Below are 18,863 nucleotides of genomic sequence, written 5' to 3' on the forward strand. Positions count from 1 at the left end.
CGATCAGATACTCTAAGCCTAACCTACTTCACAGGATTGTTGCAAAGATAAAATGGAGGACAGGAGAATTATGTAAGCTGCATTATGTCATCAATGGGGAGAAAGGCAGGTATAAATGAAGTAAGTAGGTAAATAAACAAATATATAACTGCATCAAAGTCAATGGTACTTACAGCAGAATAAAACAGGACAGGATTGGCTGAAAAATTCATCATGTTATTCCTATTCACTTAAAAAAAACTTGTACTATCATATGGCAGCAAAGGATTCTAGCACAACATATCCCAGAACTTTAAATAATTATTTTATTCCATTTTAGGTTTACACAGTTTTAAACAATAAACATAAATAACAATACGTTGCATACAGTAAAAAAAAATAGAATTATCAGTAAAAATATCTATAGTATAAGGCACCGAAAGAGGACAAAGGGAAAATACATGTTGCCAGTTCCTCCAATTCAAACTTTATCTGTCCAAAATGTGCTCAATATTCATACCCTTTAAATACCCAAATTACATTCACAAGCATGATCACACTCTTTCAGTAATTCCTGACTGACAAATTCTGTTCCCAAAGGTAAGAACTGTATTACTTTGGAACACATCAAGTGAGTTCTGTGATAAAGGGAAAAATGCTTTAACATATATGAGAAAAATTATGCAAGATGACTGTTTTGGTTAAAAAAATAACAAGTGATGTTAGATGGAAATGCCTTCAACAGAAGAAATTCATTGTAGATGTTAAAAATGTAACAAAATTTTTTATACAACCTCTTTCCTATGTCTGCAATGAATTTTCACCGACAAAAATCTTCAAGATAAAAGGAAGAACTGTACATGTAAACCCCACACTGCTTTTATTTACCCTTTTTTGTGTTGTATGCTAGATATCTACAGCTTCTTTCTCCAATCTATGTTCAGCACAATTTTTTAAAACATGGGGCTTCTTTCCCAAGATACTCCCAGACAGCCGGAGATTTTAAAGGCAGCACAGTGAAATCAGGGTGTCACCATATCACGCAGCCACTCAGATTTGGCTAAATTATGACATCACAAAGTCAAATCAGAGTGAGGACATTGCTTCCTGCCCTCACTCTGAATGGACAAATATTTTTGTCCCATTTTACAGCTCCCTGACAGATGTGCATGTATTTTCTTAACCCCCCCTTCATTCTAGTTCACCCGTACTTTATAAAACTGGACTCCATTTTGAATGTGTAGATTTTAGATGTGTACTATGTTTGAAATAACACAAATCTGGCAAAGGAGTACTCAGCTAAATTTTAGTCTTGCATTAACGACCCACACAATGTGGGCATAAGTTAGGTAAGTATCTAAAACAGGAGTATCAGTAGTGACATCTTGTGGTCAGTACAGGAACACTGTCTTCACTTTTTCAATTATTTATAAATGGTATTTGTTTAAAGATGCAAGCTGATACACAGATAGGACAATAAACGGGTTCTTTAGTTGATTCACACAGAGTATGACCAGGCCTCTTTCTCTTTACAAACATCAGCAGATATCAAGGGATAAAGAATCACAAAATCCTCTGTAACTCAAAAGGAGTTTTAACACGCTTTATCATTATGACTCTAATATACCACTGTCAACTGGGGGGGGGGGTGGAATGGCAGGTTGCTTATGTTTGAGAATTTTTTTAAGAAATCCTGATATTTAACAGGCAATAGTTACAAAATCTGAAACCCAAAAGATACGTAATATTACAAGCCTTGAAGTTCACTCATTAAATGTATTTACATGGGAGTTTGTGTGTATAAATAAAATCTAGGACAGGGATATTTAAGGCATGAACCAGTTCCTCTGCAGTCCCTATCCATGGAGGACTTCCAGAAGATGCAACAGAGTTCTGTTTCCTCCCCTCCCCTATTGACTCAGGTATACTGCCAGCATCATGGGGCATTATGGGGAATCTGAGGTTTGTACACACCTCCAATATCCCTATCCGTATGTGGTAAAAGTTATTTGAGTTTTGGAAGGAGAAAACAGGGCTCTATTATGTTCTGTTAGTCTTACACACACAACAGGCCTTGTACTTGCAGTGGTAGTGGACCATGCCTTTAGTACTGTATACAGAATGGGTGACAAGTATAAATACAACAACAAATTCAGTAACTCCAATATAAGCCTACAACAATATTTAAATATTAATGTTTTTCTACAGATTATAAATCCTCCTTGACACGTATATTCCCTTCTTGCAAATCTTCCAGATTTGGTGCTAGCCACCTGAAGTATACTTCTACTGGATCAATGTTCCAGTGTTTGTGAAATGAAATTGGAACTTGATGGGAAAGATAGTCCTTTGGATAATCCACTGGTCGAGCCTAAATATGTAGGATTTAAAAAAAGAAATAATGTATAATATGAGTTTTTATTAGAGCAATTAAGTAGAATTAAAATTAAAACAATGCAATTCCATAAATCCTAGGTCTCAATGTCAATTATTCTTAAACTAGAGGTGAAGATATCCACATTCTGTAAACATTGAAACTGCAAAGACTGCCTACACCTGCTACATGTAAAGGCCCTATGCCAACATAAAGCTGAGTGGATGAGGATGAGACAGCAGTGAGGCTGGTGTGACTCTAGTTTTACAGTGTATATAGGAACTGAAGGATTATCATCTGAAGGAAATGGAAGATGCAAACAGCTACAATACTTTAAATTACCTATTAAACACAGTTTGTACCAATCTACTGCTTTCTCAAATCTGTTAAAAAATTTTTCTTTTCTGCTGTTCAGAGAGAGCGTGCTTAGAACTGAGGAACTGGTCTAGTGAAATTAAGGAAACAACTTAGATAATTTACCCTTCTAACAATGAAATACTATACATTTTAGCTAGATAAAATGAATAAAAATGTCTAAGTACTGATCCATAATTAGTCTTTAAAAATAGCTCTTTGTCATGCTTTCATTTAGAGAAGCAAGATATTTGGTGGGGTATTTCTTTCCAGAGTTTGCATTCTATTCGATGATCACTACTTAGTTGTTTCAGAGAAATTCTGTGCAGCAACTCAAAGCACACAGAAAGCCTATATGGGAAGATGTGTCACCAGAATTATACTTCCTCAGATTTTCAAGCAGTTGTGAATACTAAAAGTCACTAAAGGTTGTATCTAGTTCAGAATAAGAATGTTTCCTACTCATAATACTCAGCTATATTATAAATAGAGCAGTGTTACCCTAAATGTTCTCCAGGTCAGAATGTAAAATAAGATCTGCTATGTGTACTCAAGAAGGTGCATGTACAGAAGTCAATTAGTGTTAAAAACCTGTACCCAAACTTTGACTGATCATTGTGAACTAATCTAACTTTTTATTTGGTATTTTCTCTACTTGCAAACATTCCATTGTTCCTTGCTGAGATCAAAACTCCTCTCTGATTTCCAGGTATGTTCATTTTGGAAAGAAGTTATTGTTGAATTTCAAAGCAGCCGTCCACTATAATTCCATATGAATTACCATTTGAGGGGAAGGGATTTGGTACAAGGCATATATATGACACCATCAGCATGCAAATATTATGAACCAAGAGACAGATTTTGGAAAGAAGATAAATTTTTCCAAATGTTCGTTAAGAAAGCTTGTAATTACTGACCTCATTCCCAAACTGAGCTGAGAAGAGTTCACTTATGGCTCCCTGCGAGGGCATAATGCTGGACAAACATTGTTGCTGGAAGCAACAGAAGGCTGCCTAGCCACATTGTTAGAGCTGCCATGCAATATGTTTTTAAGAGGCTGCCATATTAGCAGTTCCACAATTTTACTCAGTGCAATTTTGCAATAGTACTACTGATGCACTTTATAATTTTATTATCTCATTGTTTTGAGAAGGAAATTAAATTCAAATTCCACTTTTGCTCTAACTGTGAAAAACTGGTTGCCAAAATCCTTATGGCACTGAATGATCCAATAAAAGACAAGGCCACTAGAAAAAACAAAGAAGTGAGACTCTTTGGCAGTGGAATAATCTGGCTGGGAAAGGGAACAAGGGTAGGTGGGAAAAGTAAGATGTTGTCTACTGAGGATCAGGATAAATAAATGAAGACAATTAAAAACCTTTCAGTTATGAATGACTTCTCAGCATCACAACAGGATTTACTTTTCATTGTGTCATAACTGAACATCAGAGAATCATTATGCAAAAGCAGAACATTTTTCTCACAGTAGATGCGTTAATTATTTATATTTGCCTCTGAAGTAGTTTTTAGTGGAGGAATAAAGAGATTTTAAAAATATTATTTCTTAACAGTAGTTCAAAATCTAATAAAAGTAATTTTAAAGAGGAACATGTTTTTGAGAGATGTGACAAGTCCTTTCCTTCCAGAGAGCACGGTTACCCTTGAATGGCAGGAAGATACAGAACAGGAGCTCAAATGGAATCTTCCTCCTCACAGATGCTGAATGCCCAGATGAGAGAAGGCCTGTCCTTCAGAGCCATAGCCAGGCAGCTGTTCAGGAGGTCAACGGAAGCCACCACCCACTTGTACCCTCCAGTATACTTGTAAATTATTTCATACTAAATTCAATCGCATCTAGAGCTCTTTAGCATAGGGATATGGATATAGCATGCTAGTTTGTAAAATTATTTCATATATCTAAATTGAAATTAAACTAAACTAAGAAGAGAAGAAAAAGAAATGAGAAAAGCACATTCCATCATCCAATCTGTAACAACTATTCCAAAGGGCCTAAAAACACATTATGATTGACTTAGACTGGCTATGAGGATTTTCAGATTGTTTTGTGAGTTTCTGCTGGGGATGTAACGTCAAGGGACTTGGGGCCTGATTCACACATAATAAAAGAGTAAACAATTCAGTTAAATACAAACACATTGACACATACACATAAATAGGAAGGCGGGTCTATGAGGGTCACTGGGGGACTGCCAAACAAAACAGAAAAGCCTTCACCCACTGGTAACAGTGATAGAGGGAGACAACAAATACTCCGGGGAGGGAATTCCATAACTTCAGTGCCATGACTGAGAAGGCTCGTTCTCAGGCTGCCACCTGTCTAACCCTGCATTTGGTTCGAGTCTGACAATGACTGTGGTGATTGGGTAGGTTCATAAGGGAGCAGGCAGTTCTTAAGGTATGCTGGTCCCAAGCTTTGAGGCTTAATACAAGCATTTTGCATTGGGCCCAGAAGCAAACTGGAAGCCAGTGTAGTGATATGGTAGAAGCAGGCATTTGCACATAATCTTATAACAACAGCTAACAAACATTACATTTTAAGGAAATATGGTAGGGTAGACTGTCACGATGGATCAGAGGGATCCTGCAGGAGATGTGAGGAGCAGGAGGAAGGGGCAATAGACATTGCAGACTGCCCTCTCAGCAGGGCAGAAGGACCCAAGATGCACACTTGTGGGACAGTGTGGCGCTGCACTAGTTGACTGGGGTCCCAACAGGTGATAGCAGAATGTTGACAGGGTTGTGTGAGGATTATACCCTCCGAGAGGAGGACTTTTTTAGCTCACCCAGTGCTGTCCCAGCATCTAAAGCGCCTAAAGTGGTGAATTAATAGCTAAGTATTCCGCTTGACATACTAATAAAGCATTCACTAGTAGACAGAATTAAATGTACAGTGATACAAAAAAATGATCTAAAAGATAAAAAAATGCTATAACCATAGAGGAAAATTCATCTATTATACTAGTATGGTTTTACTGTAGAAGTTAAACATTGTAAAAAGTGAAATATTGTAAACAGCTATTTTGAAATCAACATTCTGGGAAATCAACAAAGAAGGAACTGATTCAGTGTTCAATTATAAATCAGAAAGGGAGAAAAAGAAATTTTGTATATACATGCAGATAAGGCAGTATATTCAAATGTTTTCATATTGTGTCAAACAAACAATAGGACATGAATCACATTTTTAAAGGATGATTTTGAAGCACTGAGGTATTATTAACTTTGACTATAATTGCTACTTCATTCTTCTTAAAGGTTTTACAGCTGTTTTCTAGAAAGAAAACAGCTTTTGTCATTCTGCAGCTTAATCACTTAAATGCTTTTTGATTTTCCTGCCAAATAAAGTGACAGCACTCCATTTAGAGGCTGTAATCGCTCCTCCTTGTAGTCCAGGCCTTGGAACTGACTAGGACATGCACAATAAGTAATACTATTTTAACACTGCATTTTATTTTAAGGATAATATAAATAAATACCTATGGTTTGTTTGGCAATGAACTTATAAAACAATATGGAGTATAAGGATCATCATTTCACATATGTCAAGATCGTTTTCAGAGACCATGATTTGAGGCAGTTTTGAGAGAGAGAGGTTTTTCAGTCGGGTGGGTGGGGGTTCATCCCTGAAACTCCCTCTCCACAAATGCACGCTTAAAACCCAATTTGACAATCAGGCATTTGTGAAATATTGATAGAGGATTTGATTTTTATTGTTACACTGTATTCAAGTTTCAGTGCTTTGTGTTTATGCTGTCATGCTGGAAATAAGCAGTATTATAAAAGGGGCACTCCTGGGGAGGAAAAGGTGCACCCCCCTCCCCTGCAAGCTGCTTCTGGCTCATGTTTCATTCTCTGCTTCCCCCTCTCACTTTCTTCTCCTGAGGTCAGCTGATGGCACAATATTCTAGGTTGCCTAGGCAACTCCTCACCATGCCTGGTCCTCTGCCTTGTGTTATGCTTTGGGCACTGCTTGTAGAGTTTAGTGCACCCCCATATTAGGCAACTTGGGGGACAGCACTAAACTAAACTATTTATTTCCCAAAGCAAAATGGGAGGCACAATGGGAGTGCCAAGAAGCACTGGTGGTCTGAGAGATTGCAACATCTGCATCCCTGTTACTGCTTGGAGAAGTGACTTTCCCACTGTTTTAAATTAGATTTTTCTATAAACTTTCGGGTTGCCCCAGGTTCACAGACCTGTAAATTGTAGCTGGGGCTGGACACTTTTTGCAGATTTTTTGATCCACATGAAGGCCAGATCTTGGGTATTCAATGTAGGGATGGCAGCCTTTGACCAATTATATATTAGATTGTCATTTTTTATTTTTAAGTGACCTAATGAACTTTTAAAACTGAGAGTGTAGGACAGAAATATGTTGAATAGATAAATACATTTCTTAGTGCTCACCTGATGGAAGAGAGGGCTGTGTGTTATGGGAATCCCTAAGCCACTGAAACACATTCCAATTACCATGTCATCAGGGGCATCATTGCTGTAACATCGGCATTTACTAGCAAATAATCTTTGGATTGCTTCTCTGCTGAAGATCATCCTTAAAAGATAAAGTGAATAAGATATATTTTGTTTCATTATAAAAACTGTCAATGGTTGCCACAGCGACAGATCCATAGTACTAACAGTCTCCTATTGCAAAAGGCATTTGGACAAGGTAACAAATCAATACTAGGTTCATAATGCCGGTATGAATCAGTAACAAATAATTCTGTATATTGTGTTGCTCCTTCACCAACAATGGCATTATAATAACAATAATCATAGGTTGTTGTAGATTTTCCAGAATATGCACCCATTTCTAACTGTTGGTTAAAACTACTGACAAAAAAAAAATGTTTGGCCCTAGATGTACCTAAAACGGCAGTTCTATTTATGGCAAGGCTCATCACCTACAATCACAACTAAAAGGACAACCCAAGGGTTTAAAAATATTGGGAACTCTTCAAAATACTTTCTTTTGACCAACAAGCAGTTATCTCAGAAGAACTGCATCCTCTTTGTATTTATTTTCCATAGCAGAGTAAGTTATAACATAGCCCTGGAAGACAGAGTGAATAATAATAATAACATTTGATTTATATACCGCCCTTCAGGACAACTTAATGCCTACTCAGAGCGGTTTACAAAGTATGCTATTGTCCCCACAACAAAACCCCCTGTGAGGTCGATGGGGCTGAGAGAGCTCCAAAGAGCTGTGACTAGCCCAAGGTAACCCAGCTGGCTTCAAGGGGAGGAGTGGGGGATCAAACCTGGCCCTCCAGATTAGAGTCCCACGCTCTTAACCACTACACCAAACTGGCTCTCATGATGAATTAAACTGGCTCCTAACTTTCTCAAATACAGTATAGGACACAGAATAATTTTTTTGTTATTGGCCTTACCATTATCCAGTCGCTTGAAATGTACATACTGTAATTCTCCACCTAGTACTCAGTATCTACAAAAAGCAACATTCTGTGAGGAAAAAGTTTTCCCATTATGAGTTTGCTACCAACTGATAGCAATTCTTTATATTTAATTCTTAAGAGAAATTGAAATTAGATGAATTACCCTCCTCCTCCAGTGATATAACTATAGCCTCCTGAACCCAATCCATAGCCATAACGTTCTCCAAGAATTACTGGTTCACTTGGGTTATAGCAGCTGAGAAGTTTCCGGAGCCTAGATATACTAAAATATAAAGCAGTGCAATTCAACTATAATTATTCCAAAACGAAACATTTAATTCCTTTAAACAATTTCAAAATCTTTAAGCTGACAGCCTAAGTGGCAGTATGAGATCTATGACAGCAAAACACATGTATATTAATTGTTGACATTGAAGATAAAATAGTTGGAAGGCATTCACTTTAAATATATTATTAAAGAGGTGGATTAAAAAAACCTCTTGGGTTTGCTCCAAAGTATGATCTATATACTTTATGAAATATCACTTTAAAATGAATATATAAGTTTGCCCGCCACACAGAATCTTTAATTTAAAGTAAACATCCATCATTTTCTCTAGGCTATTCCCTATAGATGGCAAACAGGAATGATTTCAGATCTCAAAAGCCAAATATATCTTCATAAAACTCTCTTACGACAATTTTATCATTTTAATATATTTCTATATTACAGCAGCCCCAAGAAGAGCTAAGCAGGTTTAGAGCACCATTATTCTGTACAATGTAAAAGTAGTATTTCCTACTTCAAAATTTCTACCTACATCTCATGATCCAAACCATATAAAGCTGATGTTCTGGCACATAAGATGGTGTTTCCCAGCAACCAGAAAGGTGAATGGAGCACCAAACTGGATCGCTGAACAGTATGGCTGTAGAGCACAACTGTCTTTCAAAAACCTCCATCTGGAAGTGCCCTAAATATACAGGGTTGGTAAAAGATACGCTATGCCCCAGCAATCACTCTTTATGGGGTCATGGCAGTGGTGCACCATACAACAAGCATCATTCTGAAGTATGTATCTACAAAGGCATGAGATGAGCCAAGGTAAATTACTTGCAAGTTAATTTGATTCTAGTAAAATTACGTGGAACATAAAGTTCTTCATGTCAGAGCAGCTGGGGAACATTCAAAATTGTCAATAATGCGAAGTTCAGAAAACTCAGTGATGTTGCATATTGAATCAAGAGAACCAATGCATCTGGATAGCCAGGGGCAGGGGACAGTGGAAAGCTCACCTTGCAATCCAATGTCTCTCCCCATCTTGGCAAGGCTACCCTCTGTTTTTCTTTTAAATTAGCTCTTCCCTCAAAAACATGATAGTTAAGTATATTCAAGGCTTATATTTTGCTTGTTACATGTTGTAACAATCCCCAAAGTCTATGTAATATAAAATAGTGTGAATTTAAAATGGTCTTATGTCCAATTTACAAAGACTATTCTCCTATTTCATATATTTTAAGGGCTATTTTCATATTTTATCAAAAATCAGGTGTAAGTTTTCCATATGCTATTATGAAAAAATACAACAGCAAATACTTCAGACTGCGTTTGCAACAATACGTTGTTAACTCTTCACAGCAAGCTTTTATCTCTCTTGCCCTTTAATTGAATCATCCCCAGATAGTATAAAAGTTTGCTAAGTTTTGCTCTCTCTCTATTCATTGCGGCCTCTGTTTATAACCATTTAGTATTCAAAAAGAAATATATCAGCAGAATGCATTCATTTTATTTTATGGAACCAGGTTACTGCTTAGACATGTACAGAAAAGGAGAATGAAGCTGCTTAAAAGGATATTAGAAGACAAAGGAAAGTTGTAAGGGTCAAATCCCTTCAGGAAGACCACATAGAATAGATATCAAATTAAATGTATACCACGGATTCAAAGAGGCACAAACAAGTCTCAAAGTGAGTACTCTTGATTTAAAGAACTAGGGTGCTTCGCAGTTCAGATAAAAAGTGAGGTACAGCAGAAGTGTTCCCTACCATCTCATTCGCTATTATTCATGGTTAAGATCCTTTCCCTCCACACTGCCATTGATTTTCCTATCAAGCCAAGTGACACCGCAGCCAACATGTAAGAACTACTCACTGGTGGGTAGGCAGCTCTATTTCATTCTGTCTAAAGCACTGAAGAAATTACACTCAAATCAGATAATGCTTAGATAATGCTTCTGACTTTGGCATCAGTTCAATGCATCAAGGATGAATCAGTGGATAAAACAATGCTTTTGCCTCCAGCACCCACAGAGACTGAGGCAGGTCTTCAGTGCCAGAAAGTTATTCTGTGAAGTGCATCACTGTCACAACAAATTTAAAGCTGGAGAACGGCAGCTGCCCAGGTTGTCTGGCTGGTATTGCTGGCCATGGCACAACACAAGCCTGGCTCCTAAAACCATTTGTGAGGGCAAGGAACAGTCTTTCATTGTAACACAGCATGAACAAATGGAGTTATTCAAAGAACATATTAACTAAACAAAGGGACAAAAATAGCACATTTTTCTCAAAGGATTTTCAAAGCAGCAAACATCAATTTTTGAGACACAGTATGGGAAAGAGATAGGATATGTCGAAGTTTCTATAATACATTATGCTAGATTCCATAAAAGTACCACTATTGTAGAATTTTACAGAAACCAGCCTATTAGCCACTAGATATCTTTCTGTGCTATGCATTGTCCTTTCTATGCCATTACTTCCTTTGTGAAGGATAAAATTGTTGCTTGCAACATCTAATCTGAACATATTCAAAAGCAATTCAGATTTTAAACATGTGTCAGGCATTTTATTCTTCTAAGTATCGGGATTAGATTTATGATATTTCCATATAAAGAATAGACTCCTAAATACTTTTCCTTGTATTAACTGAAAAATGCAATTGCCATACCCCCTTGTTGTCTACATTGCACACTTCAAATTATTCTTCTCATTTTACATCATCATCATCTCAAATATAACTCTTATTTGCATCTCTCCCTTTGAGAATCCTGTGAAGCTAACACATGATATTATCTCAGTATTATAGTCCGAACAAGATCAAAACAGCTGCCCACACCATATAGGAAAATAGCAGCAGTTGCATAGGAAAAGACAGTATCTAATTGCTGACACATTTTGAGAAAAACATTTTTTTTCCAAACAAAGTTTTTATTATGAAATCTCATGGCCAAAAATGATTTCAGGTTTCTAAACATGGCACAGACCCACTAAAAGACACAAGAGAGCTGCTGGAGGGATTGTCTTTTCCTAGACTTTTGCTGCAGTTCTTTCCCCAACGTGAATTGTTTATTTCAGAATTGGCATTGTTACTGAAAGAAAACTATGCTGCTATCTTTTAGGACACTGATACAATTTTCTGCTATATTGAATTTTAAATGTATCTAGTTGTTAATTTAATTTAACATTTGAGAGATGTTTTGGATTAGCTCTAAATTATTTGGATCTCCTGTTTGACAGTTTGTGTTCAAGATCTCTGCTGCTGCATACTAGTTCTCCAACAGTGGCTTCCAAATAAGATGTACTTATGTACTTATAAGAAATGTATGTACTTATAAGAAAAAACACAATGTTGCTACCTCTAATTAATGTAGACAGAAAGATATGACTTAGCAGCTGTACAGAGACGTGGTGGGATGATTCCCATGACTGGAATGCGGTACTGGATAGGTATGAGTTATTCAAGAAGAAAACAGGGTTGTACGCACCTGTAACTATTGTTCATCGAGTTCTTCTGTGGAGGCAGACATGGGACTGCGCATGTGTGCAGGCCTGCTGACCGAAGAACTTTTCATAGCTATTTTAAAGCTCCATTGAGGGGGGGGGGGTCGTCCTTCCCAGGCCACTTAGCAACCGCTTTTCCTACCTAAATAGTCATGTGACCCACCAAAGGCGCAACCTCCTTCCCTCAGTTCTCCTGAGCCGCCGCAAGCTACAACTGGCTACCATCACAGAGTTCACAGTGGGGCAGGAGGGAGGGTACGTGTGCCTGTACAGAAGAACTTGATGAACAATAGTTACAGGTATGTACAACCCTGTTTTCATTGTCGTTCTTCCGTGCAGTCCCACATGGGAGATTACCAAGGTATATACACACAATAAGGAGGCAGGGTGAATAACTTCAACTCAATTTTATTAATAACATAAAAATGCTTTAAAATAAGGCAGAACAGGTTATGCAGACATAACCCCGAACTTCTTGCCACAGACAAGAAACTGTATACATTCCACAAACTATTAAACATATAACTATATACAGATAAAATACCATAAGTGCTGACATTTGTGAGCAATATCATAACCTTATATATACAAATTTACTCTTTCTATTTAAAGAGGTTGCAATAATGCCTTAGCCACTGCTGTATCCTGTGAAGTGTCCATATCCACTGCACAGTGTTTCACGAATGTATCTGAGGATGACCAAGTTGCTGCTCTACAGATACTCGAGATTGGCCCAGAGTGAATGCCATCTGGGCAGGAGAACTGGAAAGTTACCAGGACAATAATCAGAGATGGGTAACTGACTGACTATCCCTCCACGTCCCAGAGAGACGCAGAGATAAGGAGGCTCCCTGAGAAAACTCCCTGCCTAATCCCATCAACACCTTCCTTTATTTCCCCTCACCAATTTCCCCTAACCAAAGCTATTCAACACACCTGATACCCCTCCCGTCCGGTACTTACCAGGTCATCAAGCAATATTATCACCTATAGTCTACCTCAGATAGTCATATCAAACCTCTTCCTAGTTATTATTCTACCTTCAAACAAACCATTAAGTTATTGTTTTGGGGAGCAAGATGCCTGTTTTGCCCCAGGGAACATTTTGTCCTGTAACTGGGCTTTTCCAGCCATGTGCTCCGTGTGTGTGGTTCTGGATCCATACACCCATCTTCAAGCTTGCCTGAGACCCTTTTCACCATGAAACAATGGTTGTTTTTGCTGCCACCTCCGTGGACCCTTCCTATCTTCAACACTGGCAATTATTGCCCTCCCTAACTGCTTTCCACCACTTTCCTCCCTGATTTTCCTAGTTAGCCTTGTATGCACACTGTGAGTGATTTCCTGTACATTTGCCTTTTATTTTTCCTTAATAAATAAACGTTTCCTGTTGACCATCTGCCTGATTAATTTGAGCATTCTCTAAGGAATAATCCTCGTAAACATAGGTGGAGAATCCTGGTTACCTTCTCTCGCTGCCTCCTTAATGCTAATTCCCCCAACTAATTAAGGAGACCTCCTATTTGAGTAACAGAGGGACTCGGGAAAGTTCAGTTTGGAGAAGAGGAGGTTGAGGGGAGACATGATTGCTCTCTAAATATTTAAAAGGCTTGCACTTAGGGGAGGAAAGGGAGCTGTTATTGTTGGCAACAGAGGATAGGACTCAAAACAATGGGTTTAAACTACAGGAGGCAAGGTACCAGCTGGATATTAGGAAAAACTTCTTCACTTGAAGAGTAATTCAACAGTGGAATGTGGTGGGTCCCCCCTCATTGGCAGGCTTCAAAGAACTGCTGGATGAATACTTGTTGGAGATGCTTTAAGCTCTTCCTGCATTTGGCAGGAGGATGAACTAGATGGTCTGTAATGCCCCTTACGACTTTATGATTCTATGATTATGAAATCCATACCTTATTAAAGTGTCATCATCCACAATGACTAACCAAGGAGTTGTAGAAGGGTGATGGTTTAAAAATCTTTCCAAAATGGCAAATGTTTTTCCACAATGACCTACGTGAGAGATGAATCAACAGTAAATGCAATAAAATAATTCACTTCATCAAGTAGCAGTGATAAAATATTTTAAGTCTTTAGGTCAATGATGTTTATTTAGAAGTAGCATGTTTATCTTTATTTTATTTATTTCATTTATACACTGCCTTGGGGACCCAGAGCATTAGTTGTTCTCCTCTCCACCATTCTATCCTTACAACCACCCAGTGAGCTAGGTTAGGCTGACGGTGTGTGATTGGCCCAAGGTTACCAAGCTAGCTTCCATGGCAGAGTGGGGATTCAAACCTAGGTCTCCCAGATCCTAGTCCCACACACAGTGGTTAAATATATGTACATACCACAGAAGCAGGGAATTTTGGTAAAAGATGCTGGGAATATAGAGGAACCATATATTTTCTATTTTAAGCTACTGAGCATTATGCATGAAATTACTTCTTGAATCTTCCACAAAACTTTCAAGCTTGCATATACGATAGATATAAGCAGCTATTATTCTAGCGCCATATATCAAGTCCTTCATGCGCCAACAACCTGAATTGGCACCAGCAGAGATTCTCTGCTATGAATATGAAGATTTATCTTAGTTATTGTGGCAGCCTGATTTATCAGACAACTACTAGACCAGGGAAGAGACTATAAAACTAAGAGTAAGGGGAAGACAACAGACTGTGTTTGAGGACCTTGCAGCCTGTCACCTGGGCAAAGACATCCTACGATGCCCCTTCACCTAGGAACTGTGGTAGAAAAAACCAAGCAAAGACGAAGAACGCAGCAGGACTCTGTGCCTCTGTCAATGAATGAATTATCTTCTTATTCCCGCACCTATTTACATGATGACAAATCCCTCCTACTGACTGAACAAAACTGAGAATAAAAGAGTTTGATGTAAGTGGCAGGGAAGTCATCAGTCAAAGGTAAAGGGGTGAGGAAAACAGGAAGAAAATCAAACACCAGTTTCATGTAGTGGTTAAGAATGTAGGACTCTAATCTGGAGAACTAGGTTTGATTCCCTACTCTTCCACTTGGAAGTCAGTTGGGTAACCTTGGATCAGTCACAGCTTCTTAGAGTTCTCTCAGCCACACACATCTCACAGGGTGATTGTTGCGACATACTTTGTTGAATGTTGTGACATAATGACATACTTTGTAAACCGCTCTTGAGTTGTCCTGAAGGGCAGTATATAAATGTTATTAAAAGCTGGGAAAGGGTCAGCTTGGAATTCTAAGGAAAGAAGGGGATACATATGGCAAGGGAAGACACAGGAGACCAGAGGTGTGAGCTAAAGGGACCAATGAAGAAAAAAGAGTAGAATGGCTAGGAGAAAGGGCGAACCTAACAAAGGAAGATTAGGGACCAAGGAAAGAACAATAGGATAGCACAGCAGAAAACAAAGATTTGGTGCTGCCACTCCCCACCCCCACCTACACAGCAATAAATCTATCTATATGGACCAGTGTCTGTAAAGCTCTGCCTTTCCTGTATCTCCAATATTTCCTCTCTTGGCCTCTTTAGTCTTACCAGAGCCACGCAGGGTGTGATCTCAAGAATATGTCAGCACTCAGCCACTAAGAATGTCAAGGAGAGAGGGGAGGGAGATGAGTAATACAGTACTAACCCTTTGAACTCAGAAGGGATGGAAAGAAAAGAGCAAGATGTTTGGGACTTCCTGATCCCCTGTCTTAAAAGATCCTTCTTATCCTCTTGTTTTGATTGAGGAAAAGCCTCTTCCTAGTTCCTTCCCTCTGGAAGGCACCTGGAATGTAGCGACACTCTCTCTTGCCTCACAATGCACAGACAGGACCGCTGCTTCTTGTGTTTTTGTGTGCATGGCTGGGAAAAGCTAAGAAGGCAATTAAGAGAGCTGTTGTGCTCACATTATAGCAGCTTGTGATGGGCACTAGCAGCAAAAAATAGGCAGGAACAAGTCAAGAACATAAGCCTCCTCTTCTTTCATAGCTACCAACAGCCACCCAAACTGAACCCCACCTCAGCTAGTCATAAGGAAGATCTCCAATCCTCCCACCAGCTTCTCTTACTGTTGCCTCTATGGGTCATATCATGGAGATAAATAAATAATGTCACTGAAAAATAGCTTGTTAAGATTACACTGCCCACGCTCTCTTCAAAAACTAACCCTAGATGGATTGGACAAAGGGACAGAACAGCAGCAGCAGCAGCTGTCAGAAGGAGATAAGGTCTGTGATTCAGTATTCCGTATTTTAAAGCATTGCACTGAGGTCATCATGTGTATGGGGGAGGGGGGAGAGAACACGGGTTTCTCATCATAATCTGTATATTCCTTTGTGAAAACTTTCTATTGTTGAACCAAAATAGTATCATACAATATTAAGGCTGCTTAAATACTCACCTCTTTCAGTGTTTGGCACTCCTAAGTCAACCGTAGGAATAGAACTGTCTGTGTAATCACTGTAATATTCCATAAGAGCAGCCTCGCCTTCCCAGGTCTGTTTTACAATGGGGACTGAAAAATAAGCAACAATTCTCAGATGTAGGTGAAACTGTATCCATTTAAACACTAGGATTTGAGTCCAATAGCACCTTAGAAACAAAGTTAAACATTAATACATTTACTTATATTTGTAGTCATTAATTTACAAAAGGGAAGGCATATTGCTAAGCAAAGATTACCTAATAATCACCAAGCGAAAAGAAAATAAAGCAAGCAACAAGCTCAATTGTCCCTCCCTGTGTTTAAAACTTACCCCGCTGAAAATTAGGCAGAATAATCTTAAAGTTACCAGATTTCTGTTTCTAGTCATATTGAAGCATCTCTCTTTCCCAGTCATTCCTGGGCTTTTTCATTTAAGGGCCTACTGTTCCAGGAGCTTTTCCGTTCCAAAGTCTATTCTTCCTTCCATTCCAGCTTTCCAAATGCTGGAGAGGAGTAATTTAAACAATACAGTGGGAAGGAGGAGCGAGAGAACAAACCAGCACTGTAGTGGCAGCTGCCAGTGAAACAAGGCTATTTTAATCTGCCCAGCCAATTGGATCTCCAGTGGCCAGTAAAAAGCCCAGATGGGCAAAGTGCCCCACTTGGCCATACTCACTTTCTTAAAAAAACCTCGGTGGGCACCAGGAAAGGTGTTAAGTGGCTGCTGTGGCACTCATGGGCACCACACTGGGGACTCCTGTGCTAGTTATTTAGTAGAGCCTGAGCTCCAAACAGCTCCTTGAGGCCTAGTGTAGACATGCAGCTGAGTAAGGTAGGCTAAGGTGAAATATTAGATTTTACCACTCTGGAGGATGAGGAATTATATTTTTCAAAGTTCCCCATCCTTAATAATTCTGTAAGTGGAAAACTAGCACAGACAGTGAAGGGCTAGACTTCGAACCTAATGTGCTATTTTTAGGGTGGGTTTTTTTCACAGGGGTGAGCCACTGATGGATTAACTGTGAATTTGTGTAATGCCTTTTGAAGCCATCTCAGTGAATCGCCACCCCTACTTTCCACAAGATATTTATGCATTGTATAAAGAAGCATTTTCCTTTGTTTGGCTTACTTAAATCTGTGGCCTATTTGTGCTTTCTGCTCTTGCTAAATTATTGAGTGAGAAGTTTGAATTCACAGAAATCCCTAAGCAGGCACAAAATAAGTCACAAAAAAGGATGGCAGGTCCTACACATGGGGCTTGCATATAACACAAGCTCCAAAGGACTGAAAAGGAGCTGAAATGTTTTTTTTTTAAATTGTATCACTTTAATAGAAAGAAATTCTCATCCTTAATTTTGCGTTGAAGTTGGTTTTGGCAGATTAAAAAAAACCTTACTGGATAAAAAGGATTCTCTGAAACTAGCATCTGTTAATTTTTCACATTCTTGAACAAGATTATCCTCCACACGGTAACACTTGATACTGTGAGGAAAGTTCAAACATTTTTCTCACTACAATGTATTCCATGAAGGATATTTAAACTTTAGCTTCAATTTTCATCCTCTCTTTATAATTTTCGTGAATTCTGACATAGCAACCTATTTTTTTGAACCATCAATTTTTGTCTTCAGTTATAATGTGCATCAAAAATATGGAAACATTTTTCAGCAAACTCCTCTTAGTCGCTTTCTTACACCACAATATATATGCACAAACAAACACACAAAATTAAGGTGCCGTAACACTAAAGCTTGATTAGTAGAAAGCAATTATAAAAGATAAATGTAACTGAATTACTACGAGCCACGAAAATTACCTAAATATTTAACAGTGTAATCATTAAAGTGGGAGTATTGTTTTAATATTTATTAAAACGGAATTTTTTCCCAACACAACTGTCTGGAATGATAACAATACTCCCAACATTTGATTAAAACAATAATGATATCCTTTCTGACTTTCCTATATTGAATTAAAATGGTAATTTTTGAGGTGCACACCCCTAGCATAGAATTACCTCTCTCTGCCATCATGGTGTGGCAAAGTTGAAACACACAAGTACAAATTTTGGTGTAATGACATCTTGCTTCAGATGTGTGTATAAGAACTGAAAATGTTACATGGTGAATGTTGAATTTGCACTCTATGGATGCTCAGAAGCTAAGCTAAATCAACCTAGTCCAAAGTTTTTTTTCTTCCTACATTCCATTCAAATTTCACTTTGCAAAGGTAGCAGGATAGCGATTCATATAATAAGAAAGTTCAGAAAACAATAGACTTGTTCCCCGCCTGGGGGAGCTACTAGAACCTTCTCGTTTCAATGGAGACTACTAGAATCTTCTAGGATTCCACATCACTGCTGGAAATTTTCCTGAGATACCACTGGACCAGTCTCATAGACTATTTAGAGAATGTTTGTCCTTTCTGAAGGGAACAAACAGGAGGAGGAAGGGTTTGGATTCCTGGAGGAAGGAGGCCAACAATATGGCAGTGAAAGTTAAAGATATGAACAGCAGCATGAACAAAAATCTTGGAAATGTTAATAATT

General features: G+C 38.4%; 1 protein-coding gene across 1 annotated transcript in view; it reads right to left on the reverse strand.

The window, feature by feature from the left end:
- Positions 1 to 287: 287 nt before the first annotated feature.
- Positions 288 to 18,863, reverse strand: part of B3GLCT (beta 3-glucosyltransferase) — a 100,193-nt gene continuing 81,617 nt past the window's right edge. Inside the window, exons 11-15 of the mRNA XM_054973064.1 lie at positions 16,292 to 16,405; positions 13,820 to 13,919; positions 8,294 to 8,413; positions 7,136 to 7,280; positions 288 to 2,350 (exon numbers count right to left, since the gene is read on the reverse strand). Coding sequence (XP_054829039.1) covers positions 2,189 to 2,350; positions 7,136 to 7,280; positions 8,294 to 8,413; positions 13,820 to 13,919; positions 16,292 to 16,405 — 641 coding nt within the window. The 3' untranslated portion in view covers positions 288 to 2,188. The remainder of the gene's footprint in view (positions 2,351 to 7,135; positions 7,281 to 8,293; positions 8,414 to 13,819; positions 13,920 to 16,291; positions 16,406 to 18,863) is intronic.

The sequence above is a fragment of the Eublepharis macularius genome, chromosome 3 (assembly GCF_028583425.1).
Source record: "Eublepharis macularius isolate TG4126 chromosome 3, MPM_Emac_v1.0, whole genome shotgun sequence".
Lineage (NCBI taxonomy): Eukaryota > Metazoa > Chordata > Lepidosauria > Squamata > Eublepharidae > Eublepharis > Eublepharis macularius.